Here is a 26535-nt window from a genome sequence, read left to right on the forward strand (position 1 = left end):
GACCTTGATAATGTTGTGCGTCGACCAGAACTTCGTGTCAAGTTGAATCAGGTGGATGAAGAGGGAAAATATGACGACGGTTATCGTGATGACCAGCATTATTTTCATCAAGTTGTGTGACAACTTTATGACCGGCTTGCCGTACTGTCTGACGATGAGGTTCGTCGAGAACGGGTACAGAAAGATCGTCGTCTCAAAGGGCAAATCCTCCAGAGGTTTCGTACCGATCATTCCGAAAAAGTTGACCGCGAATTCGATGGTCCCTTTTGACATTAATCTATCTATTCTATCTAGGTAACTACCACTGACGTTCAATTTTTTGAAATTCGAGCTTTGCAAGTAAATGATCTTCAGTTTAGCGGTGAAGTTCAACTTCTCGGTAAGAGTTCGAGTGATGGCGACGTCCAGACCTTGGGCCATATTAAATGCGTCGTTTTCTACGTAGTTGCTATTGATCATGACCATCGGAAGATCGTTGTACATCCCGATGTGAAGGTGGTAGCCATGTAGATTTTTCAACTTGTCCTCGAACAGCTGATTCGTTTGCAATAGATCAGATTCTTGGTACAGGTTGTTAAACGGGTTGAACTGGTGCAATATCGCTGAAGAATGTTGAAGATCGTTTCTGAGATGTCTGGAGATCCTCGAGAATTTCCGTAACTCGATCACCACGACGTCCAGGAAGTCGTATCCCCAGGCAAAATCAAAGAACTCTCGCAACCTAGAACGCCTCGATGAATCGTTAACGAAGAAGAATAAGCACTTGGGACGTGTAGTGTTGAGCGAGAAGTCCACCAGAAACTGGATGTGTTCGAAGAAGAGTCGTTCAACGTAATTCTGTCGGCTGTCGTCAACGAGTATGACGTTCAACGATTTCCTTTGGCTTCTCAAGTACAGTCTCCTCTTAACGCCCGTCAAGCGTTCGTTATTCGAATCGGGTGTCGGAACACTCGACAGTTCACTCGTGTTGACGGTTAAACTAGGAAACTGGCTTACGATTTTCTGAAGGAATTTCGCAGACGTCGCCGAGAGATATTTCGGCGTCTTGCTATGAATCGTCGTCAAGTAAATTTTTTGGTTGCTCCGTATGTATCTGATCACGTGATCGATGGCGTAATCTTCCGTGGGATCCGTAAAACCACACGACATTGAGAGCGCCATCAGAGTACAAAATAGATTTATTCGCAAATTCATAATCTGACGTTAAAAAAAAATGTCGAACGATTCGATTTCATGCTCAGTAATGGGATACTGATTAGAGGCCTTTGACGAAAGTCAAGAGTTCCAAATTATCGTAGAGATCGTATCGCGTGAGGAAATATTGACGCGCGTTAAACGTTGGCGCGTACAGCCTATGATTATCGTTGACGCGAGGGAAACGACCGAGTCTCGTATGTAAACACGTACATTTTTGCTTACTCGACTCTTTATTATTTATGTTTTACATCACAAAAAAGAAACTTATTACACGTTTATTTAAAGCTGCCTACAACAATTTCGCAGAGAAAGATGATACAGGATACAAATTCTCCTATGATCACGACACCCAGTACTTTCTTGCTGAGCGGCACCTGTCTAGCTCTAGCCAGGTGCCTATTCCGGTGACTCGCCGAGATCGACAATTGCATTCGATGGTCCCCGAAGTAGTCCCTGTAAATTCGCGTAAAATTTCGAAACCCTGATGAACTCCAGAAGTCGATGAGACCAGCTTCGCTGAAACGTCTCAGTACCGAGTTGAAGCCTTCGACGTAGGGCGATTGTTTGGTAAAAATCATCGCTGCCCAGCAAGGCTGGACTAGCGGTTCCTCGACGAAACTGATGATCCATCCGCCTTCGTGCATGTGTGAAAAACCTCGAGCTACGAATCTACCCAGAGTGCCGTCCACCTCACAACCGTTGACGGAACGAAGCTCGTTACTTATCAGAGACTCCAGGCATAAGGTTACCTTGTCTTCGGATCTAATTTGGAAATAATATTTTTGATTTATTTTTATACATTTGTTACGAACAAATAAAACGATTCAATGCATGATTTACTCGATAGTCGAAGACTCGTTGAATAGCTTCTCCAGAGTGGTATAATTGTAAGTATTCAAAAGCTTCGTATCGTTAGTGATCGATGGCACGATCCCAGAGTGCAACAAGTCGTCAAGCGTCGCGAATTCTTTGAATGACTCCTGCCAGAGACAGCGATCAAACAATTCTTCTAAAATTTGCACCGAAAATAGAGATGAAACAAAGGCAAGGCTGACGAAGGCGAGTCTCTCGAGGGGCTGTCGAGGCTCCGGTTTTATCGCGTTACCGATCAGGACCTTGGTTATATTGTAGGTCGTCCAGGTTTTGCTGTCGTAGCCTAGCAACCATATACCTGAGGCAATAATCATTACGACGAGGATCACCGCGCCGACTATTACCGCCAGGTTGTAGGATACCTTCAGGTTTGAGTTAGCGTATTGCTTAACTATTACGTGATTGGTGAACGGGTACAAGACTATGCTGCAATTTTTTATTACTCAATAAATGTTATAATTCGTGAAGTATGAAATATTCAATTACCTGGATTCAAAGAAGAAATCTTCCACAGTTGTAGAGCCTATGATCCCGTAAAAGTTTACGCAAAAATCGATTCTCTCGTTCTTGATCGCGTCGTCGATAAATTCGTAACTCACGTTAAAATATGGCCAAGCTGGACTGTTCGAGTCGGTAACCTCGATCACTACCGTAAAGTTCATTGTCTCAACCAGTGTCCTCGTGATCGATACATCCAATCCCTGTACCACATCCCAAATACCTCTTCCTGTGAAATTTCTGGCCAACAGAATCGTGGGGATGTCATCGAACATCCCAACTTTCAATAGAAACCCGTGCAGGTTTCTTAGTTTGTCCACAAACAGCGACTTGATACCTTGTGGAAGGATGTTTCTTTCATAAGTATCGGTAAAGGGGTTGTACTGGTGTAATATGGCCTGGTACACAAAGTTCTCGCGCAGAGGTGTCAGCATCTCACGTGACATCTTGCTCCTCATCAGTTCGATCAAAACAATGTTGAGGAACTTTTTGGACCAAGCGTATCGAAAAAAATCTTTCAGCTCTAAACTCGTACCGATCTCGTGAAAGAAGATAAAAACACACTTAGCTCGGCTCATCTTCGGCGTAATGTTCACAAGAAAGTCTAGATGTTCCGCTAGTATAGCCGAAAAATTTGCTCCTTTAATCTGTTCTACCAGCACGACGTTGACGGTCGATCGTTGAGCTCTGAGCAACAATAACCAACGCGAGGACCTGCAGGAGAATCTTCGTCGAACTGGTGAAGAATCTGTTATTAGGAGAGACGGATAACTATTAATAATTTTTTGCACTAGTCGCAATGACAGAGTCGACAAATTTCCTATGGGTGATCGACTGACGATCGTTACCGATCGCGTTCTCAAGTCATCCCTCGTCACGTGCTTTGCCAAATCCGTTATGAGTACATCGGTATCTATGCTATTTGTCAAAACGATCGAAAGATTGAGATACACTATGAAAGTCCAGAGTGCTTGAATTTTAAAATTCATTTATTATATTGGTCGCTTAGAAGCACAAAAACATAGTATGAGAAAAAGCTACCGCGACGAACTGCGACATGCTTTGTATTTGATTTGCAGAAAATAGTCCAATCTTAATTTATGAGATCGATCATAAATTGCCTAGACTCGAGTGGTTATGGGTGACCTTTCGTCGAGTCCTTCGTCAACAGGCAAATCACGCGACACTTGTGTGAATTCGTGAAAATCAATAAGTATGAAATAATTAAAACACCTAGCCCGATTTTCGGTCTCTAATTAACAAAACTTGATCGAAATTCAAATTCGAATGCATTTCCAAATAATTTCGCAAATAAGCACAACAGCCGACACGAGATATCCAATCATCAACACGCAGATCAGCTTCTGGTTCAGTGATACTCCTTTGTCCACGAATCGATATTGAATTTCCTCCTCTTCTTCACGATAAAGTCTCCGGTTTCCAGCAAGATCCTTATAATTGAAGCTATAGTTCCTGGTGGTCTCCTCGTACCAATGCATCGTCAACCCAGCCTCCTGGAACCGTCTCAATACCTGATCAAACCTATCAACATACGGCGATGATCTGATGAACGCCATGGCCGTCCAGGCGGGTTGCAAAGGTTCTTCTACGAAGCTGATGATCCAACCACTTCCACGACATTCGGAGAAGCTCGTTGTCACGAGTTTACCTAAAACCGTGTTCACCTCGCAGCCGTTGACGCTGGTTTTCTGCTGGTCTTCGATTAGGTCGACAACGCACTTTGCAACTCCTTCGTTGTCGATAATTTCGGATGATCTGAATAACAAGTCCTTTAATACCGGGTTTTCACCACTAGAGCGGGAAAGAAACCGCTTGGAGTCACGGGTAATCGAAGGTACGATGCCCGAGTTCAATAGGTCGGCCAGGTTGCGCAGGTCGAGAAAACGCTCGCGTACTAGGTAGATATCAAGCGCCCTCTGAAGAATCTGCAGCGACAGCAGAGCTGATGCCAGTACAACGCACAGAAGAAAGACTTTTTCATGTGGAGCCAGTAAACGTAACCTGGGGGAGTTGCCGATCAGGATCTTGAGAAGGTTGTAGGCGGTCCAGAGATTGGAGTCTAGATGAGCAACTCGAGCGAAAATGTAGAGGATGAGCAGAATCACGGCAACGAGAGCCAGGCTGACTATCAAGTCGAGAGACACGCTGGTCTCGTAGGTGCCTCTTTGACGGATTATCAAATGGTTCGAGAATGGCAAGAGAAAAATCGACGGCTGAAAGTGCAACTCGTCCAGACTGACGGAACCGATGATCCCGTAGAAGTTGACCACAAAGTCAACTAGGTGGTTGGTCAGAGCGGAGTCTGGGTGGACCATCGGGATTATTGCTCTGCCCTCAGCAGGTACCAGTACAGGTTTAAAATTCAAAGTCTTCGCCAATGTTATCGTAATCGCTACGTCCAATCCTTGAACCGCGTTCCACATATCTTCCTCATCGGAGTCTCTATTCAACATCACCAGCGGGATGTCCTCGAAGAAGGTCGTACGCAAGATGTAACCATTCAAATCATCCAGTTTTCTCGGGAATATGTTCAAACGCTCATTCAAACGGCAGTCTTCTCGATGGTAACTATCACGAAACGGGTCGAACCAGTGCAGAAAGACCTCATCCATGTCGAGAGTCAACTCGATGACACTGATATCCAAAAAGCCGTACTGCCAGGCTAGCCTGAAGAAACTTTTCCAAAAGTGAGTAACTCTGCTGGTTTCGTCGAGTCTCACAAGAAATATCAAACATTTTCCGCGGGAAATCTCCGCAAAGAATCGCAGTAAAAAGTCAATCGTTCTCCCAAGCTTCTGCACGACATCCAGTTCACTTTTAACTTCAACGAGCACCACTTTAAGAGCCGTTCGTTCGGATCTCAACTTCAACAGGCGTCGCACGATTTCGTTATCTTCCAATTGTACACCAAGACAAGGAAAAACTTTGACGATTCTTTTGATAACGATCTCAGATGCAGGTGAGAGCTTGTCCACCGAATCGACGATGACGAGGGTCACTCGGCGCGCCTTTAGATTCTGAGCCATGTAATCCGTCACTCTATCCATCAGCTCCATTTCGCCGATACTCAAAGCACTAACGATCATCAAGACGCACAGTAGATGAGCAAAAATGATCTTCATGACTCGCCTATCCTCTAAATTTACAAGAAAAATACTGGTCGTTAACTTTACCGATCGATCCTGGAATTCAACTTCCTCATCGAGGTTCGCGCGACTCGAGTCTTCGGTCAACACAACGATTAGCGTCGAGGGCTCGTACAAGATATTTTCAGCAGCCGTACACTTCAACTAGGAAAGAAATTACTCGATTTACACGATAAATCGTACGTTTACCTTTCCGAATTCAACGATCTCCGCAAAGAGATGCAAAATTCCTGGCAGGCCTATCATCAAGCAATTAATACAAGCCTCCCATTATATCCACAACAACGGCACGAGTTTAATTTTTTAATTAGCCTCTCTCTCTCTCTCACTCTCGACGGGGGTTTCAGCACACAGTTCGCCATACGGCAGCGCGTGGCTCATGAATTTTAATATTGCTCGCGCACAGCTTGGCAATGCCTCATCTATTTTAATGAGTCGTCGCGGCGGCGGAGGCATGTAATATTTATGCTCAGCTATGCGTTTCTCGCTCGCGGCAGCTGCGCCGCTTGCTGGATGTGCTTCTTTTTATCGGGCATTCCTCTCTCTCTCTCTCTCTCTCTCTCTCTCTCTCTCTCTCTCTCTCTCTCTCTCTCTCGTCCCTCTATAGACATTTGCGATTGCTGACTCGACTCTGGTCTGCGGCATGTGTACCTTTTGCGCCCTTTGCTGAACATCAGAGCGTAGTATAGTGTTAAGTGATGGATTGTGGGTATTTAACGAGGTAGTTTTTTTGTTGGGAGAAACTGCGGCGTGAATTGTTTGGAAACTTACGAAAAATAACGGTCGTCTCTTTCTTGCGCTAACTTTCTATTTTACGACTGTCTAAGTACACGTTATCTTATACACCGACAAAGTGTACGAGATAGTTGGCTATTTCACTTCGGTAAAAACCTACAAATTTCATGACGATTATGCGTAAACTACTTATACGTTAACTCTGTAATTAAATTTTATTGATTTAAAAACTCTCTTTTCAATTCCAGCTATTAACGAGGGTCTGCCAAACAACAGGAGGCCACGGCGCAGTTTCGGAAGCCGTCTCGACCCTCCGTCTCCGTTACGCCGAAGGTGGCCGTTTCCGCTTCCTGGCCGGTGCTCTCCTGGCCACCAAAGCAGCCCTGCCGCTTCGAGTGGCCGGCCTCTCTTTCCTCAACACTTTCCTCTCGACAGCTCCGCGATCCCAGACGCGGCTCTACATCCAGGCCGAAGCCTGCGAGGCAGGTCTCGAGCCCAGAGTCATCCAGGACTGGCTCAAGTACGCCGACGAGGAGGACGAGGAACAGGAGCCTCTGCGAGCGTTGCTGCGAGAGGAAGTGCGCAAGTGGTCGAGACACTGCGTCGACGTCGACGCGCTGCAGGGAAGGGCCAGGAGAGCCGAGGAGACGTGCAGATTGCTCAGTAAGAAGGTGTCGGCGCTGCAGAGACAACTACAGCAGATGCAGCTCGAGAGGAGGAACGAGTATAACGGAAGGGGCCAGAGGGAGGAGAAGAGCGCTGGTGGTGGAGATGGACGCGTGGTGAGATTTTTTGACGAATTTTAAATAATGCTGTGAGTTGTTCATTTTAGAAACCGTATTTTCTTTATTCATTGAGGATCGAACCGTTAGTAAAATGTAAATGCAAGTAAATGAATTGTTGATTATACACTATCATTAATTAATTAAAATTTACAATTATTTCATATCTATCAGTCTTCCTATTATATCAGTCAAAGTTGAAATATATTAAGTTCAATAACTACCATGTAACGGAATGTCAGACTAAAGAGTTCAGGTACACTTATGCGAGTACAAAACAAAATAACCCAACGACTATACAATCAAGTTTAAAAATATCAGTCTTCTTATCCGCGGCTAACTTTGATTCTCTTCTTGCTCTCCTTGATCGAGATCACGTACCTCTGAGGCACGTTCAGCGGCGCCGAGTAACCGTCCGCATAGGTCTCGTCCTCGAAAAGTACCTCATAGTCCTCCTGCGCGTTTGTCGGCTGCAAGTTTATGATAGCTTTGTAAAAGCAGGTCGTCTGCGGATACAGAGCCATGACTATCGCGCCTTTGGGAAACAGCACGTGCGCGTCTGTCTCCGGGTTGACTCTCATCAGGGGCAGAGGCACTACGCGGCGTCGGGAAACGACGTGACGTACTTGGTCCTCCTCGTCGACGTCGTCGACTTCGTACTTGTTGTTGCTAGGGTTGAAACTCATCACTTCCGCCAAGATCCAGTTCTCCTCGCCGTCGAGGTTCTTTACGAATGCGGCCACCATGTCGCCCATCTGTGCGATTGAAATTTTTGTTAGATTATAGTAATTTTACAGGGCGTTTTAAAAAAGTAGCGAAATAACGTTATTTTTACGCTTTTTCGAATTATTGTGTAAAAAGAAAAAAATTAAAAATCAAATCTCACCTTGGCCACGTAAGAATTCTCAGCCGGTATAGATCCGCACAACGGCGGCGGCTTAGCGCCCGGCGTATTCCCAACGTACAGCGGCAGAGTCTGCGCTGTCACGAGCAACATCTTCATCAAGGTACCTCTCCTGATGGCTTCCTTGTTTCCAGCCCTCCTTGCCTGCAGTCTCCTCTTGCTTCTGATCAGTCGAATTTCGTGAATTTTATCCAAAGCCTTGCGAAGCAGCTTCTCCTGTTCCTTGGCGTCGTCGACCGCTCGACCGTAGACCAGCTTAAGCTTGCGCTGTTCGACCGAGTTGAGTTTCTCCTCGACGTTGATCTCGTCTTGGATCTTCTCGATTTGATCGATATTGAACTCCGAGTGACCGCGGCTCTCCTCGATTTCAAAGACGAGGCCGTGTATTTGCTTGAGACGCTCTTGGATCTGCTGCGCCACCGAGTCAGCTGTGTAGGCCATGTTTGTTGCGTTTGTATGCGGAAGATTTTCGGAAAATCCTTCGCTGCGGCACTTTCACTGAACGGGAGACTTTTAACGCAACACTTCACTTTTCTCGTTCGTATTTGTAAAGTACGAGCTTTAAAACGTTTTTATTTCGTCGCTTGTACGTGTTCTTTCCTATGGCCCGTCTGCCTCGACCGACTCGTATAGAATGACGCTTGGGCCGCATCCGGAGGGCCCGCAGTGTTGTTTGGCTTCGGAAAATGTCTTCTGCTCGCCTGCACCTACCCCCACCACTCTCCCTTTCCAGGTGGCGTCCCTTTAGAGTGTCCCCTATATACTATCCTGCTTGTATACCTGTTTATATTGTCCCTTTCGAGCCCGCAGATCCCAACGTATTTTAAATCACGTTATTTCTCAGTATATTAATAATGCATAATTGTTATAAATAATTAAACATTTTTCAACAAATACGCAAATACCTTTCAGAAGTATTACGTTTAAAAAAAAAAAATGTTTTTCGTAACGTTTGTAATTCAAAGTGTAAAAGAACTCGGCAAAATTTTTCAGGCGGAGAAAAAGCTATCTTCGAGCGCCGAGGACGAAGGCATAAGCTTCTCCGAGCGCTCGAGTAGTCCGGAGGATCCGCAACCGGCCGTCGGTTCACGGCGACAGCCGAACAACAACAATACCACCAACCTCACCGACGTGGACCAAGAAACAACGATCGACGACGTGATCGAAGAACTGCGCACCATCGTCAAAGACGCGGAAGACGAGCTTCACGATTGGAACCAGCTTCAGTCGTCCAGTCCCAAACCACCGGCTCTACCCCCAAAAACCATCGGCGCTAAATCCATGTCGCAACCGAGCAAAGCAAGGGAGTGTCTACGCAGCACCGAAGAAGTAGCTCGGCAAGACAGAGGCAGTCTCAAAATCCTCGTCCCCGCTGTTCAGAACGGTAATATCGAGACGGAAGAGGAGGACAACGAAAGCGCTATCGTCCCGGCGATCATACACCCGCAGCCGCCTAGAAGGACACCGACATTTTTGGCACAGCCGGTCCTTGGTCTAACTCAGCAGGAGAGACTCGTTGAGGTTTGCGTGGATTCCGAGGAAGAGCTGCTGCTGATGGAGGACGATGCTGACTCGTTGCTCAGCGCGTCTAGGCTCAAGGCTCAAGCCGGGGCGTGCGTCAGGCGAGAGGAGTCTCTGCCGAGGTGAGGAAACTAAAAAATTTTTAAAAATAACTCATTCGTATTTCTATGATGTTAAAAATTGTTTTAAAGCTTCAGGAGACGACGCAGCCTGGGCAGCAGCTTAGCGGACTTCGAGACGACGGAGACGATCCTGGAATCTCGACGTAAGGACGCTGTTATAAAAACCAGCAACACTGCACCTCATCCACAACGAAACCAGAACAGCAACTCGCTCAACTCGAAGCAGTACAACTCCAAGTGCGCCAACACAGTCCAGCGTCGAACCGAGCGTCGCAAGTACCTGCGTCGTTGTCAGAGCCAGGAGCACATGGACAACCAACAGCACCAGCAGGAGACCTCCACCTCGTCTCGTGGCGTCATCGAGCAGATCCGCAAATTCGAGAGCATGAACAGTTTCGACGAGCGACGTAGTCTACCAAACCTCGACTCTTCCAGACTTCGACGCTCCGAGTCGTTCCACCAGACCCGGCAACACAACGCCACGACTAACGACTCGAGGAACTACTACGGCAGCAAGGACTACTCGACTTCGTCCCGCGGCGGCAGTGACAGTGGCCTGACCTACAACGCACTGGCGTCGAGCAAGAGCCTCGACAAGATCGACGAGGGCCTTGACTCGCTCGTCGACATCGTCGTCAGCAGGAGACAGCTGTCCTGCGAGAGACAACGTCGACCGCCTCTCGACATTATCGACGACAGAAAGTACACGTCGTTCCTCGACACCAGGCGCGACAGAAACGACTACGGAGGCAGACAACAACAACAACCCAGCGACTCGAGAATATTCGCCGGAAGACCAGCCCACGACGTCCTGGCCTTCGGTAAGAACCGGTTCAACGCTGGCAAGTACTCGGGGAACAGCCATCCGCCGCCACCGCAGCCGCAGTACGTTCAGAAGAGCTCGCACAGACACTCGACGACGAACGGATCGGCGGCACCGCATCAGCGAGGGAAGGTCACGGACATGGTCTCCGGACTATACTGATCGCTTTGCAATTTAGCTTTTATACAAAGATTTTACGATAATCTACCGACGGGTAAATTATGCGGTAAAACGTAAGCAGGGACTGTGGAGTGCAATATCGTTCGACGTGTTACAGGCATTATTCGGCTACATATAAGACGACGGCTCGAATCGGTTATAAGCAAGATTCAGGTGAAGGATATCTCGACGGGTTTTATAACCGAAGTACATATTGCGTTCTTACAGATCACTTGTAGTTCTTTTAGTAATTGCATTAGTATAAGATTATTATCGTGTTGATATATCGAAATTTTGTTTTATCGTGTACGTATAACGTTCGTACTTCATTGTTTTAAAAAACTGTTAATTCCATTATATTATTATAAAAGATAATATGTCGTGTAAACTTATTTTATGGATTAGCGATGCGTATAAAATGTAAAAAAGTATTTTGTAATTAAACAAACGAATAAATAAATAATTTGTAATTGATGATAGCGCTTATTTCGTCAGTTGGTTATGAGGTTTATAAATAAATTCACACTTCAACTGCTTTTTACACTATTTTTGTTTATATTTAAATTTTATAGTACTTTGTAAACAAATTTTTGCGATTCAAAGTAATAATGATTGCATACAAACATGTATAAATTTGTTAATTCTAATAAACTTATTAATAGACTCATTAAGATTCTTAACAGTATCAAAAGGTATTTTTTATATTAAAATTAAGTATCAATTTGATACCTGCCTATGATTTGTAAAATAATTCATGTTGCACAATAAACACGATTAAATCAATAAATAACAATATTACAAAGGTCAATAGTGTCGAAGTAAACAAAGAAATGGGTGTATATATTTTTCACTGGTTTATGCTAAAATACTGATTATTAAAAATATCAGCAATCGTTAAATTAATCGAATCTCTAACTAGCAACTGTTCGTAGATTAATTAAGTAAATGATTATTTGAACTACGAGTCAACAATTGGCGACATTAAACTATATACTTATCGACTAAGTACTGCGTGTGTAACTGAAAGTTCGATAATTAGAAATCGAGAAATGTTCGTAATCACTGATATTTTTTAAAATTCGTTATTGAAAGGTGTAAATGAAACTACAAAAATAATTCCTTCCTCAGCTGTGGCCTCGCGAGTTCAATATACTTATCGTCAGTCTAATTCTCATTGTAAATTAAAAAGAGAACAATTGCCTTCTGCCCTACAGAGACTAACACTTTAATTTTTTCTCGGTTAGAAAATTACAATTTACAATCACAATTACAGGCGCAGCCTCGTGCATCTATTGCCCCCTTTCCTCTCTTTTAACATACAATAAGAATCAATTCTATTGGCATCTAGACACGCCGATGAATTCCGGATTTCACCTTCTCTAACACTCAGGATATTCAAAGAAAAAAGCCAGCGAAAGAAGATGGTCGCGCATGCTTCGTTTTTCATCCCTGGCGTACAGGAATACGCTTTAACTTAATGGTTAGTGAGAGAGCATTTTACAGACTTTTTGAAGTAAGAGAGGTTTTTCAGCAAGCTTATCAGCTACCGGTGGCGTGTAAGAGCGTCGTCTTGACCTCGCTCAACTCCTGGCTAGACGCATGTACGCTCCTATGGATCAATTCTGGATTGCTCATTAAAGGCTCGCTTCTGTCTCGATGAATCTCCAGAAGCTGGTGTGATGATTTTTCTGCGCAAACGGATTGAACGTCATTACTAAAATTTCACTTTAAATTTAGCGTTTTGTTGGACTACGATAATTACCTCTAGTGCTTTGCAGTAAGTAAGAGAGCTCCTCCCTAGTGGACACATACTGGAAGTCTTCTCCACAAGCTCCTTTTAGAACGGCAACAACGTCGGATCTCGGATTGTAAAAGTACAGTCCTTGCTTTCTACTGTTGAATTCGCTTATCAAAGCAGCAATTCCCTGTAAATCAAACATTTTTAGTTCGCGTACTATGTATTATCCAATTTAATAATGGCCTTCTTAAATTAGCATACTTTAGCAGCAGTGAAGTCGGCACCAAGGACGTATCTACAATCAACGACCACCGGTATCTGACTGGAACCCTCTGTGATTCCGGCATTTCCAACCGACTGCTTGATGAAGTCCACCGCAGGGAAGTAAAGACTGTTTCCGGGCGTCACCGATAGATACTCTGCTCCCGAATCCGTCTAAGAGGTGCAGTGCAGCGTTAGTATATCGTTCAACGAGTTAACTTTAAAATTCATATACCGTCAAAGATAACTCACAAAGTACTTCTCCACGTGAACCTGCGGTCGTGCCGACGGATACAGTAAAAATACTAAATTAATGCCAACGCCAGCAACGATTCCGTATTCCACTCCAATAACAAGGCACAGGAAGAACGTTGCAAACATCGGGATGAGATCCTTCTTACTAGACCTCCACATGAGCTTCACTACCTCGTACTCGATCATGTAGATCACGGCGCATATGATTACGGCTGCCAGCGATGCTGTAATTTTTAATTATTTTTTAGTTTTCATTCCGCAAATAAAATAATATATTTTACATTACAACAAGAACCAACCTTTCGGAATAAAGTAAAAGTACGGCGTGAGCAACGTGAGAGCGAGAAGAATCAGTATCGCGGTGTACAGACCTCCCATAGGAGTTTTGACACCGCTGGCGTGATTAACAGCCGATCTACTGAACGATCCAGTCACGGGCATGGAGCTCGCGCAAGAGCCCAGTACGTTGCATATTCCAAGCGTTATCAATTCCTGCGTGGCATCTACCTGATGGCCACTCGCGAATGCCTTGGCTATGGCTACGTTTCCCAGAACACCGATGATGGGTACGAGAACGATGGACGGTCCAAGCTCGGTGCACATCTCCATGAAGTTGAGCGTGCGGTTATTCACTTGCGTTGAAAACGGCGGCAGACTGAAGCTCGGCAAACCTGCTCTTACAGGACCCGTGAGGACGAACGGCGAGCTCGAGGAAGTCTCGAGCTTATAGGCGATGGTAGAGCAGATGACGACGACTATCGCGTTGCGAGCTGTGGAGATGAGCCAGAGGGCCTTGGTAAAGATGCGTTGGCGCTTCGTTGGTTTCTCACCGGCACCGCAGAATTTCACATCCTTCAGTTTCTAAAATTCAAAATTAATTTAAAAATAAGCACGGTTACAGCGATAGACATCGATCTTTCGATTTTGAGCGACAAGTATAGCTTACTCTAAAGAACAGCAGAACAACGATGCAAGTGAAGCTCATGCAGGTGTCCCAGGGACTGGTCTCGTTTATATGCCTGAAGACTTGCTGGATCGTGTCCATGAAACCTTGAGGCTTGATGTGCAGTCCCAGCAGTCCCTTCAACTGCGTGGCCACGATTACCACAGACGTAGCCGAGGTGAAGCCGACCGTCACCGGTATCGATATGAAGTCCACCAGCACGCCTACAATTACCAATCGACGTTCATTATTTATTATTACATGCTAATTATTCTTGGTATACTTTTGTCAAAACTGAAATTCGCAATCGAGCCTCTAAATAAACTACACTGTAAACGTAAGGAATCCACGGATTAAAAAAAAATGGGTTACAACACGACTGATAAGTACTAGAAAGTAAAAAAAAAAAAAAGGGAGGTCGACCTAGTCGAAGGGCAGCCATGAGTAGTTGCATGCAGCCGGACAAGAAGGCCAGGAGTATGGCGAAGTCGACGCTCCGGCCCTGGACATACTGGTGCGTCATCAGGGCCATCAATGCGGTCGGTCCGATGGTTATGTCCTTGCACGAGCCGAAAATCACGTAGATCACCGCACCTATGAACGCCGAGTACAATCCGTACTGGAAAAAAAAAAGACAATTGTTTGGGATTAGACGTTGTTTCGACACCAATTACGCGATGATGAGTGAAAAAAAAAAAAAAAAAAAATTGTACGCTGGATGATTGCGGACCGATTACTTCGTTGGTCAACGAGTTTTTTCCTCTCGATTCTTCAAATTTAACGCTATTTTAACGTAAAATAAAAAACGTAAGTATACCTGAGGCTCGAGTCCGGCAAGAGTCGCGTAAGCGAGTCCCTGAGGCATGACGGTAAGCCCGACGGTAATTCCGGCGATGGCATCGCTGAAGAGTTTGTCCGAGTTGTAGGTGGGTAACCAGGCGCAAATCGGCAGTCGCCGTCTCAGCATAGCTGCCAGGTAGCTACGACCACGTCCTCGACGGTGATGGTGATCCATGACTCCGGGCGTCACTCGGACTGCGGCGATGGCCGAGAAATTCGCCGGCCCCTCACTGCACTGAAATTGAAATATTATTATAACGACCTTATAGCTTAAAATGTAGTTCATTCTTTTTTACGATGTACACGTATTGAGGAAAAATATATTGTTACGCGATCGATCCAGATAGTTGTGTAACTTATCGAGCAGGTACGATGCGTCGTATGTGGAACTTTCGCGGCGACTTTTTCTTTTTTTTAAATACCATAAAAAGACAGATAGATCAAAGAATAAGAAAAAATAATAAACGAGCAATCGATAGTCTCCAATCGATCGATATACTCGTTCGGCCCTTATCGCTAGAAAGAAAAACCGCCTCGAAAGTTGTATGCACATCACGCGCAGTCCCTCGTATCTCCTTCTGTTTTTACATCCTAATCAATCACGAGGAAAACTGCTTTATTTTCGGACGATATTACACTCGCGGCAATAATAAAAATATACACTTCGCTGCAACATTGAAACGTCTCTCTCTCTCTCTCTCTTTGAAGCAACGATAAACGTATACACAAGACTTAGAACGTGTAATGGGCGCAGATTAAATTTGCGCGCACGCGCTTATCGCCGCCGCGAAGAAAAAAAAAATAACCGCGCGCGTAATTGTGCGCTTATACATGTATAGTCAGTATGCAATTTAGCGCAATTATGAATAGAGTACTCGCTACGGTCAGACTCTTTTTTCTTCGGTTCTCGAGAGAAAACGCTCGAGATTTCGAGATATTAGCGTCGAAATGTGTATACATTGGTAATCCGAGCGGAAAGTGACGCTTTTTTAAATGTCTATTATTATATTCGTTAGGAGAATCAATGCCGAGTGCATTGGATGATAAAAACACAAGGCGCGCTTGGGTATACTGTGTTCTTTTTTATAATGCGTGTGTGTTGTTGTTGTTATGAGATCGAAGGACGCGCGACGAGAGTGAAATCCTCTCATATGGCATAGCTTTGAAACGTATGTAAAAGAGCTACTGTATTTATGATTGATCTTTCGCTACCGCATTGCTGGCAGCGACTGTTATTACTTTACACTCGTTCGATTTTAATTGCGCGGGTATACTTGAATATTTTTTCTCGAAAGTATAAACAAAGGATTATCCTGGCGCGCTTGGAGAGGCGTCTCCGATAATAAGAAAGCGTGTCACTGTGCCGATCCTCTGACTACTTATACACACAAACGCACTAACCGTACGCACACGTCTCAAAAATCTTGTGAAAGTGTCCAACGCCAGCTTACCTTCTTCTCGCACAAAAAAAAAAAAAAACAAAACAATCGAAGCACACGAGAAAATGAAACTAAACAACTAAAAATCCACTACAAACACACCGAGTATATAAGTATATTACATCCGAATAAGAAAACGTTCGATACCGATGCTGCTTCGCGGGTTCATTGGGCCGTCGTCGTCGCGGCGACAGCGTCTCTCGCGAGGCTCCATTTCGCGCGCTCCTTTTATAATTCTCCCGTAGCTATACCATGCACACACACTACTTATCCGCCGCGCGCACTTCTGTGTCTCCGTCGCCGACCAATTGGCGCGACGATTACGCCAAGCTAAGCGGAGAAGTGTACGAGCACGTGCTTTCTCGCTTCTTCGTGCAGACGATTTTTTTTTTTTTAATTTATTAACGTTCCTTTTTTATGCGTAGGCGACAGGTGGTCGTATGGGGAGTTTTTTGGTTTTCGTATTTCTGGGTGATTTTGAGAAGATTGTTGAATTAGTTGTATCGATTTGGGACCTTGAATAGAAGTGCTTTTTATTTTGAACAGTGTACTGCATTGTTGAATGAAGCCTTGACCCTTTTTACTTTCGGATTGCTGTGCGGAGATGCTCTCTTTGAATGGATTGATTTGTGGAGTGTTAGACGAGCGTTTGTGCTTGTTTTGGATAAAATGTAGAACTCTTTGTTCGTGTATGCACCGTTTGAAGTAAGTTTCTACTTTTATTACTATCGGGTCATTCCGTCAAATCAAAGCAGCTTCGTTCGGGAGCAAAGCGAAACGTAAACCTACACGAGATATTTTTCCTTTAGGCGCGCGCATGTGAAAAACCCAACACACGTCTTCGGTCGTTACGATGGAACTTCAGGAAAACAATATGCAATAATTATATATTTTATAGGCAATGAAGTCGAAGTCAGAATCGCTATAAGTTTACAACCAACGCGACCTTATATACCTTGAAAGGACAACACTCCTTTTCGAACGGCTAAAATTCCCTCACGCTACTCCGCATTTGAAAATACCAAGCCTCGAATCGAACGTCGCGTTCGATTAGATTCGAATATTTTCGCGCTCGCTTCACACCGGTATTTTTCATGAGACTATCGGGCGTGAAGCGAACGACGCCGTCAAGCGAGTAATTCAATTACGAGTCGTTACCTGTGTGTAATTACACTCTATTTTATTTTTCTCAAACTTCGTCATCCGGCTTCTTTCTCCGCGGACACAGCAAATGAATTTCGATCTTTATCGATCGATCGATAAGTCAATTCCAATTCATCGAACAACTCTCGCTCTCAACGGCCGTAATTCGAACGCATTTGAATCTATAATTGGCGATCCGTTTTTGTCCCTCGGCAGCGGCGCGCGACTTTTCCCGACGATCTCTCTCTCTCTCTCTCTCTCTCTCTCTCTCTCTCTCTCTCTCTCTCTCTCTCTCTCCGCGCATCTCTTTCGCTCACGTGCCCGCATATTCATTACAATACACATACACGCACACACATATTCTCAGCTGCTCCAGTTAATGTATATGTAAAATAGTGTGTGTTTGCAGGAGAGGTCAATTAACTCGACGTAATTGCCTGTGCACGAGACGCGAATTCAAGCTACAATGACATCTATAGCGAAATCCAAAATAAACTGTTGGATAATTTTTAACTTATAATTTCTATAGCTAATTTATTTTATAGGCGTTTTTTCGATGTCACGAGGCTCCTTAAGTCTATACTCAACGGGTTTCACCCGAAAACGGCTCAAAGTGTTCGCTTTTTACTTTCCTGTATCGAGCAAGATATACATTTTTGTTAAATAATTTTTTACCCCGATAAATTTCAAAGAACTCGCCTTGCCAGCGTACAGCCGACTGAATCTGACAGTCTGAAAATAGCTTACGATCTTCGTTTTTTAGACTCGTATAATTAACAGGAGTCGCATTTTTGGAAATTAATTTTTTATTCCAGACAATGCAACACCTCGCGGCAGCAGACCGGCCGGTTCCAGACTATAGCATAACCAAGCGGATACGCCTATTCACATTTTGTTGAATAAAAAATAAATACAAAAAAAAAAAATTGCCTATTTTTAATACGCATCGATTTATGTAAAAGTTATAACTAAGTTGTCTTCTTTTTCCCCGGCAAGCCGATCGGGTCCGCCCTCTTTTTTCTCCACAATGCCTGCATAAGTAAAATAATTACCGACTTGGGCTATTTCGAGACGAGATTGAGCAGGCGTGTGTGGAATCTACTGGAATGCGCTTTTCTAAATTAACACGTATTTGATATTACCCTGATTTTCGGTGCGACGAACTCGGCTCTATTCTCGGCTCGTAACTGCAACTATTGGGTCACAGAATACTACCTATATCCACACTCACCTATGCTCTCCGCACGGAGAGCGAAATAAACGAAAAATTAAATTAAAATCCAGTGCACTATTTGCCGTGTACTCGCTACTGCATGCACTTTGCGCTCGCTGTATTAGTTTACAGGGCCGAGCGCAATAATTACGTAAATGAAACCCGAGAGGGATGCTGTAGCGCGCGCGCGCGAAACAACTGTTCGAACGGAGATCTGCGTCTCTGCGGGACGAGATTCCTCGGATTCCTGTTCTTGGAAAAAAAAAAAAGGGGGAGGTGTACACACCGAGACGCTGGAGTACCTCGGCACCTAACCTAAAAGGTCAACAAACCCTTTGCCCAGTATACGCACCTCCTGTAGAATTTAACAATTACTCGATTCGTCGATCAAAAAACGACGTTGTTGTTCCCGATGCCGAAGACGAGAAAATTGAGACACACACACACATCCACATGTCCTTACCTATATACGCGCACACAGCGAGCTAGTTCCGTAAACAGGTCGCCTCTGTAGACACGTCGCAGACGCGCACTCCAAGCTATATGCCCAAAGCAGCAGCAACGATGCTAGCAAAAGCGGCGGAATATGCTGTATTATCTCCATCCGAAGGATTCAGCTGTCGCGAACAACAACAACAACTCGATCAACGGCAACGGCGGCGGCGGCGGCGGCGGCGGCATCCTCGTAAGCGCAACGTACACTATATACTGATGCTACTGCAGCACCGGCCGACGACGCTCTCATTTCGCGTTCGTCTACTCTCTCTTTCTCGCTTGTATACAGCAGAGAGTGTGTTGTAGAGCGCGACCCGAAAAATCGATCGGCGCTTGTCTGCAGCCCTGCCGACTCGCTGGTCTGTGCTGCCACCGGAGTATAGAATGGAATGTTGGCCCTGTGTGTGCGGCGTATGCTGTAGAGGTGAGCGAGAGGGTACATATGCACGCAGTTGTACTCTGCACTGGGAACGAGTAACGAGTCTAGAGAGTAACCTCGATAAGCCTCGCGGTGCGGTTTTTTTTTAATCTTTTTTTTTTTTTTTTGGAGTTTAATTAGTATTGAACTGCAAGCGGTGTATGTGAGTGTCCGAAGGCGTTTTTTTTCCTGTATTGCTGCTCTGGAATTCGTTATTAAGCCGGTGAAGATTTTAGCAAGGACACGCTGTATATAGTATACCCAGGTATTGTTTTGTTTTGATCGTTATATAGTTTGGAAATACGGTTATACATGTTATATTTGTCATTGTCTGCATCGGATGTGTATATTGAAAATTAACTGGAATTTGTTCGCATGCCGTCTTTGCACGTTGTTAGTTTATTAATCAAATGTCAAAACATGCATGCGTAATCAGATGCTTGATCAGCTGTGGTTTGATTTCGATTTACAACTCTATCACGCGCCTAAAAAAATTCAATAAAAACAAATCGACAGTCAGAAATCGAAATTCCCGCCAAATTCGAAGCGGTGCAGCGCTCGTGGCTTCGATTGGCCAATCGCCCTATCCGACCGGCGCCAATCCCGTCGGCGCGATAAACGTAAACAAAACGCGCGCGAGCCGCGTGCCCCCGTCGAATTCCAAGAAAGCGCACCGTCCGAGTTTGAACGGGCATTTTTCGTTCTCCCCCTGCGCGAGCTTCATGATCGTCTCAGCTTCCTTCGCGATTAGAAGTCTGCAGGCCATCCCACGATAGGAAACAGTTGAAGTTGGCGAAAGGAAGCATAATCTCAATACGACAGAATACGTACGTTATACCTTTAGATCTTTCCAAGTTTTGCGAATATTATTATTATTATAAAAAAAAAACCTTTCGCTGTATTTGATATTTTGAGGATCGTGCGATTACTTAGTGAATATTGCGTGTTTGTGTGTGTTTGAAGGAGAGACACCTGCGAAGGACACACTCCGGACATAGCGCGAGAGGAGACGTTTTCGCGAGAATCGCAGCTAGCACAGGTATTAACACTGTATTTTGGATATGTAGTCACTTAATTTTCGCAATTCAGATCATTGCCGAGTGTTATCGTAGCGAGTTTTCTTCGTTTTTATACCGATTATCGAGAATTTTAGCTTTTGATCGATTTACCTTTCTATGAAGATCGTTGGAGTTTTTTCTAGTCGTGCTTTTTTATGTCGCACGACACTTACACCCGGATATAGTACACTTGGCGGTGCTATTATTGTGCTGCGTGTTCTTATCGAAATTTACTGTCCACGACACTGCGTGACGCATTATCTAAACTTATGGCATTTCTTTTGTTTTTGTTGACTTTGATTGAAGTTGGAACAGAATGAACTTGGACAGTGGAGAACCCTTGCAAGTCGAGGAGTCTGTACAGGATGAGGGAGCAACAGGTTGCTTCGGTGACAGATTGAGTTCAGATAGCAACAAGATGGAGGTAGTCAGTATTGACAAGACTGTGGCAGAGAACCAGATGCACAATACTGAAGATAACAGGTATTCTGAGCAAACTCAGGGCGATGATCATCATGAGTTTACTGTTAGAAGGTTCAAGGATTCCTACAGTTGCAAAGCTGATGGGCAAGATGGCTCAAATGTTAAGAGTGTCGAAGGTTCCAATGATAGCCAATGCTTTGATGATATTTGCCAAAGTAAACCGGACTTCCTCGAGCCTGAAGATAACGTGAAATTGCAAGCTGAAGACCCTGTCATAAGTGTGGATTTAAAATCTTCACAAATTCATGCAGCAGGTGATCTTGATCATACAAAGATGGAGGTGCCAAGTTTGATGGCACGAGAATTTGAAGTGAAAAATGAGTCATCTGATGAATGTTTGACAACGGGTGACACAAGTTTTAATATTGATTTGATTAATGCTCATAGTAAAGTTGATACTCACATTAACGCTGACAGGACAATAGATATACTTCAAGAAACTATTATTGACAACAATCATTTTAATCCATCTATAAATAAACATGTCTCTGAAATTTCACAAACTGAATATCATCCAAAAGACGATGTTCAAAGTAAGCTTGCATTGATTCATAACAATCTACACACTTCTGAGCTGACTGATACAATGACAAGAGAAATAGATGAAATTCCAAAACACGATTTGAAAGTTATCAATAGTAATGATCAGCATGTAGTAAGGACCATAATAACTGAGAAATTAAATCCTGCTAAGCAAGATAATAAATCTTTGGAAACTGATATCTTAATAGATTTAACTGACGATAGGTTTTTAGAGGAAATTTCAAAGAGTCTTATTGATAGAGATATGACAATGTATGATCGTACATTTTTGGGTGCTGATCCTGAAGAATCAGCACAGAATCAACACAAAAATGCAAATAGCATTTCAAAAATGTCAGAAAACAATCAGCAAACTGCATTCGACAATAAGTTGTCAGTGGAGCCTGAAAATGTTTCTGACATCCCTTCTACCGTTGAAAGCATTTCTGCAACTACTGATCTAAATAAATCTTCAGCAACCGGTCAGTTGAATATAACTGAGAATGTGAAGTTGTTGGAGGTTGAACAACCTGATCTTAGTAAAAATAGTGATAAAGTTGCACTATTAACGAATCTTATTGAAGCAATTACCACTGAAGAGTCATCTTCATCAGTAAAGAATACTGACCTTCAACCCTTGATAAAGGATGAATCTAATTTGAGTGAAATACAAACATTATCCAAACCCAAAAATCTCGAAGAACCAACTTATGTTATTCAAAAATTACAAAACATGAATTGGCTCAAACCACAATCAGCATCTGAGTATGTGTGCTCACTTTATTTACTATCCTTTTTTTTTCATAACAATCCACGTAAATGAATATTAATCTAAAATGTGTTTAACTGTTGTTAATTGTTGCATGAAAAACTTTCTTATAGTTAACTATTTTCCTTGTATACTAACTGATACAAATTTTACAGATCAGCTACGGCTCGAAATCGCAAAATGATGTTGAGGAGTTTACCAAAGAAGGATGAGCGAGTTGAGAATTACTTTGAAGGCACAAAGAAAAATACCAATAATAGCGAGTCCAGGACAAATGCTAATGGTTCTGGCCATAGTGAAAACCAAACATCTTCAGCTTTGCAGAGTCAACACAGTGAAATAGCAATTCAAGCTACAGCACTGGCTCAGTCAAACGTTTGGAACAAAAATACTGTTGATCAGCTCTTTCCAGAAGCCCAACTTGCTAATGTTGAAGATGAGCAACTAAGTCAGGCCATTGTTGAGAGTATTTGTACTGCCCAGCAAGAAAGCGAGAAGCGCAAAATGGTTGGAAATCTGAAGATCCAGAACCTTGATGAACCTGATGACAACGAATGGTTTGTGTTCAAAAATTTTTTCTGTATATTGATATATATCTATACGTTATATCTAAAAATATAAACCTATTGTGTAATATTTGTAGGAGCAAGAAAAATTACCAAAACCTTCCCAATGAACCACCTGCAGATTTGGCTAACAATATCAAAGGTTTAGTCGACCAGTACGGTAGAGTGGGTGGGTACACCGAAAAACATCTATTCATGGGTCCAGGGGCAAGAAGACGGGAGCAGGAATTCCTCAAAGCTCAATCGGAAAATGCCGATTCGCAAGCCTCTAATAAAGAAACGTTACCAAGTAGGACTCAACAGGGACCGACAAACGCGCGATCTCAAGAGGCGCAGTCTCAGTCGTCCTCGCAAGCTCCAAAAAAAGACGCGCCTTTGCCAAGTAAGACTCAACAAGCTCCTGCAAACGCGCGATCCGACAAGGACACACCTAACGAAAAGCCGGGCTTCAAGCAGGATTCGTCCAGAGGTTGTCGTAGGGAATCTACCGGAAAGGTTGAGACAAAGCTAGATTCGCGCTTTGCGGATAAAAATCTGCAGAGCACGCAAATTGAGAGGGAAGAAACAAAAGATAAACCGGGATTTGGTCAAGACGCGTCTAGGAATACTCAACAGCAACAGAGAGGACAAACCATGAACCAGGAAAGTAAAGCCGGAGTTCGCGGACAATCAGCGAAGCAGGATGTTAAAATAGAAGGACGCGGACAGAATGTAAAGCAAGAAGTTAAGACGGAAACACGGGGGCAGAATCAACAAAGAACAGGATCTGCACGGTTTGAGGATATGTCTAACAGGGATAAACCTGGATTTAACCAAGGACCAATTAAAGATTCTAATGCAGCTCTGAGTAAACAAGATTTAGATAATAATAAGAGCCAGCAACCGAGCAATTCTAATAGATACTACCAATCCGATAACAAAAGTCAAGATGATTATAACAGGCATGGTAATTTTGATCGACGTGATGGCATCAACAAGAACATGGTACCTGTGAATAAAAATCAAGATAATGATCAATATAAGAGTCAACATCAAGATTACTATAATAGAAACCAGAGTCAAGATAATCACAGTAGGATCCAAACCCAAGATCGCTCTTTGAGAAATTCTGGACAAGATTACCCCGCTCGAAACCGAACACAAGATAATTCTGATGACAAAATTAAAACTCAAGATCGTTCCGGTAAAAATCAGATTCAAGATCATTTGGATAGGTACCAAAGCCAAGACAATTTTAATAAAAATCGAGGTCAAGATCGCATTGATAGGAACCAGAATCAAGATAATTTAAATAATAGAGCCCAGTATCAGGAGTCAAATAAAAATCCAAGCAGCTTTGGAAGGTTTCAAGATAATTCAAATAAGAACCAAAATTCGCGTGATAGAAATCAAACTAACAGAGTTGATAGTTTTGATTATCAGAACAGAAATCAATTTCATGATAGGTATAATGAATCTGGACATCGAGACCAAGATAGATACAATAGAAATCAAGATAACGCAAATAAAAATCAAGATCGATTTCAGAAAGCTCACTCTGAAGAAAACTGGGATCACTACGAAACTGCTAAACCTAAGCTGAGTTTGCAGAGCGATAGGTTCCACGAAGCCAGGAACAAAGATCTAGGGTATCAAAAGCATCAAGATACTGGTAATAAATATCAAGACAATGTAAATAAAAATCAAGAGCGATTCCAGAAAGCCCACTCTGAAGAAAACTGGGATGACAATGAAAGTATCAATCCTAAGTCGAACTTCCAAAGAGTTTCTGATAATAAGAGCCATCAGCAACCAACAGTTGTATATCATCCGAAAGGATATTACAATCAAGAATCTAGTAATTCAAAAAGTGGTGACCAATATAGGATTGCCAATTTACAAGAGAATAGGAAAGTTGTCGTGGAGAAAAAAATGGATCTTCCAATAAAGATAAATGCTAACTCTGATATTCAGAATATTAATACAATTTTGTCTAGAAGTAACATTACATCGAGCACACAATCAAATAGCTCTATTGGTTCGTTGGTAGAAGCCAAACACCCTTTGCGTCATTTTACTCCAAATACAACGATGTCGGCATTAATTACAAAGGAGATTAAAAATGATCATAAAGAAGAAACTCCAAAAGCCGAGACTGTTGTAACGTTCAGTCATGTCCATGAAAGCTCAACTCCAGAAGCAAGACCTAATGTCGTTTTAGCTTTTGAGGGCAATCAAAATGTTCAGCGCGCCTTAGGTAAGTATCTTAAGTTTCGAAAAATACGTTCTTTTAATTTTATACGATTTATTTAGGCTTAAATTTGTTTGCAGGTTTGGATATAAATGCAGCTCAAGCAGTTCAATCGATCAATCCACAAATGATAAACGCCGCGTACGCAAATTCACCAATGAACGTTAATGCGTTGTCTTTCGAAGCATCAAATTTGAATGCTCAACAAGGATTAAATTGTCCACAAGTAGATTCGCCAATGTCGAGTTTACCGCTGGCATATTCAGCAGGTCCAAACATCAACAGTGTTGAAGCACAACTTCGAATGAACGAAATATCGAACCTCTCTCAAGATATCTTAAGACTTCACACTACAGTTGTATCATTGGCAAAGCAATTGGCTTCAGCTCAAGCAGATTTACTGGTTGCACAAGTATGCATGATATTTTTAATGATATAGTTTAAGTTTTTAATAATTAATTTTTATTAATCTAAAATCGTTCTATTTAGGCCAAATTTAATCAATATCAGCAATACTCAGCTCAAGCTGACAATGCTTCCAACGACAGTCCAATGATGCAAGCCGAGAGTCCGTCTGTGCCCGCCAACTTCTATACAATGCAGTGCATAGCTCCTCCAGGTTTCACCACAGCTACACCTAATATTCAAAAGATCGTACAACCGGATGCGTACCAGTTACCAAAGAGCTATGCGACTTCCAATGTGCAACAAGACTTTGCGATTAACGAGCTTCATTCCAACACAGCTCTAGATCAAAGATTAATCCAACAGTATCATCTTTATCAACAACAGCAATCTGCTGCTAATTTTCAGCAGTACAACGCCAATATCAACGCAAACGTTACTGCTACCAGTGCAGTATCGAGAGAACGAATAGTGCCTCAATCTCAACCGCAACCGCAATTGAACAAGGGAAGAGAATTGAGGGGATGCAGGAGTCAGTTTTATAATTGATTAAATACTTTTTGAGTTCTGATTTATTATTATTATTTTTTAATAGTTCTTTACATGCATATCTATTTACTAGAGAGTTCGTTACTGAAAAAAGTTTATAATATTGCATTTATTTGCTATTACTATCAGGTCACTGACTATTTTCTAGCAGATTAATAAATTTGTAACTATTTTTTCTTTATTTTTAGAGTTTAAACTGATGAACGTTTATATATTTTTTTAAGTTTGTAAGAAAGACATAATAATAAAAGATGAATACAATCTTTTTACCAAAGATGATACAAGTGAACTATTAATAAATTAAACATAACGCTCGTGACAAAGTTTGAATCAAAAAATTGTTTTCTTGCATTCACTAGAGACTAATTATGTCGCAAACAAGACTCTTTTAACAATAAAGCATAAATTACTAATTATTTTTGCGCGC

General features: G+C 43.0%; 4 protein-coding genes across 13 annotated transcripts in view; 2 read left to right on the forward strand and 2 right to left on the reverse strand.

The window, feature by feature from the left end:
- Window positions 1-11880, forward strand: part of LOC100123986 — a 35616-nt gene extending 23736 nt beyond the window's left edge. For all 6 annotated transcript variants that reach the window (XM_032596981.1, XM_031922179.2, XM_031922183.2 and 3 more), the window contains 3 exons: window positions 6719-7252; window positions 9150-9799; window positions 9869-11880. In XM_032596981.1, coding sequence (XP_032452872.1) covers window positions 6719-7252; window positions 9150-9799; window positions 9869-10784 — 2100 coding nt within the window. In that variant the 3' untranslated portion in view covers window positions 10785-11880. The remainder of the gene's footprint in view (window positions 1-6718; window positions 7253-9149; window positions 9800-9868) is intronic.
- Window positions 7293-8804, reverse strand: LOC100123994 (SAGA-associated factor 29-like). The gene is made up of 2 exons (XM_001607742.5): window positions 8139-8804; window positions 7293-8007 (listed from the first exon to the last, which is right to left on the reverse strand). The coding sequence occupies exons 1-2, from the start codon at window positions 8595-8597 to the stop codon at window positions 7579-7581; spliced, it is 888 nt and encodes a 295-aa protein (XP_001607792.1). The 5' UTR covers window positions 8598-8804; the 3' UTR covers window positions 7293-7578.
- Window positions 11314-19511, reverse strand: LOC100123998 (sodium-independent sulfate anion transporter). Of its 3 annotated transcripts, none has more exons than XM_001607745.5 (9): window positions 19077-19511; window positions 14796-15053; window positions 14402-14597; window positions 13982-14202; window positions 13335-13896; window positions 13033-13259; window positions 12781-12954; window positions 12544-12706; window positions 11314-12469 (listed from the first exon to the last, which is right to left on the reverse strand). In XM_001607745.5, exons 2-9 carry the CDS (start codon window positions 14991-14993, stop codon window positions 12321-12323), a joined length of 1890 nt encoding a protein of 629 aa, XP_001607795.1. In that variant the 5' UTR covers window positions 14994-15053; window positions 19077-19511; the 3' UTR covers window positions 11314-12320. The 3 variants fall into 3 exon arrangements, with proteins under 3 accessions (XP_001607795.1, XP_032452884.1, XP_016845846.1); XM_032596993.1 differs by lacking the exon at window positions 19077-19511 and adding an exon at window positions 16405-16456; XM_016990357.3 differs by lacking the exon at window positions 19077-19511 and adding an exon at window positions 16380-16454.
- Window positions 19512-20195: 684 nt separating this feature from the next.
- Window positions 20196-26446, forward strand: LOC116416014. 3 transcript variants are annotated; one of them, XM_031922177.1, is made up of 7 exons: window positions 20196-20353; window positions 20490-20565; window positions 20878-22354; window positions 22514-22915; window positions 23002-25160; window positions 25235-25566; window positions 25644-26446. In XM_031922177.1, exons 3-7 carry the CDS (start codon window positions 20901-20903, stop codon window positions 26106-26108), a joined length of 4812 nt encoding a protein of 1603 aa, XP_031778037.1. In that variant the 5' UTR covers window positions 20196-20353; window positions 20490-20565; window positions 20878-20900; the 3' UTR covers window positions 26109-26446. The 3 variants fall into 3 exon arrangements, with proteins under 3 accessions (XP_031778037.1, XP_031778036.1, XP_031778038.1); XM_031922176.1 differs by having other exon boundaries at window positions 20891-22354; XM_031922178.1 differs by lacking the exon at window positions 20490-20565 and having other exon boundaries at window positions 20203-20353; window positions 20891-22354.
- The last annotated feature ends 89 nt before the right edge of the window (window positions 26447-26535 follow it).

Source organism: Nasonia vitripennis, chromosome 1 (genome assembly GCF_009193385.2).
Source record: "Nasonia vitripennis strain AsymCx chromosome 1, Nvit_psr_1.1, whole genome shotgun sequence".
NCBI classification, from domain to species: domain Eukaryota; kingdom Metazoa; phylum Arthropoda; class Insecta; order Hymenoptera; family Pteromalidae; genus Nasonia; species Nasonia vitripennis.

Excerpts from the sequence above, each read along its gene's own strand:
- LOC100123994 (XM_001607742.5), bottom strand. The coding sequence starts at position 8,597 with ATGGCCTACACAGCTGACTCGGTGGCGCAGCAGATCCAAGAGCGTCTC. Across the intron at positions 8,008-8,138 it reads AGAATTCTTACGTGGCCAAG|ATGGGCGACATGGTGGCCGC; the intron begins GTGAGATTTGAT and ends TCAATCGCACAG.
- LOC100123998 (XM_001607745.5), bottom strand. The coding sequence starts at position 14,993 with ATGGATCACCATCACCGTCGAGGACGTGGTCGTAGCTACCTGGCAGCT. Across the intron at positions 14,598-14,795 it reads TTGCCGGACTCGAGCCTCAG|TACGGATTGTACTCGGCGTT; the intron begins GTATACTTACGT and ends TTTTTTTTCCAG. Across the intron at positions 12,707-12,780 it reads CCGACTTCACTGCTGCTAAA|GGAATTGCTGCTTTGATAAG; the intron begins GTATGCTAATTT and ends TTTGATTTACAG.
- LOC116416014 (XM_031922177.1), top strand. The coding sequence starts at position 20,901 with ATGAACTTGGACAGTGGAGAACCCTTGCAAGTCGAGGAGTCTGTACAG. Across the intron at positions 22,916-23,001 it reads GAACCTGATGACAACGAATG|GAGCAAGAAAAATTACCAAA; the intron begins GTTTGTGTTCAA and ends TAATATTTGTAG. Across the intron at positions 25,161-25,234 it reads AAATGTTCAGCGCGCCTTAG|GTTTGGATATAAATGCAGCT; the intron begins GTAAGTATCTTA and ends ATTTGTTTGCAG.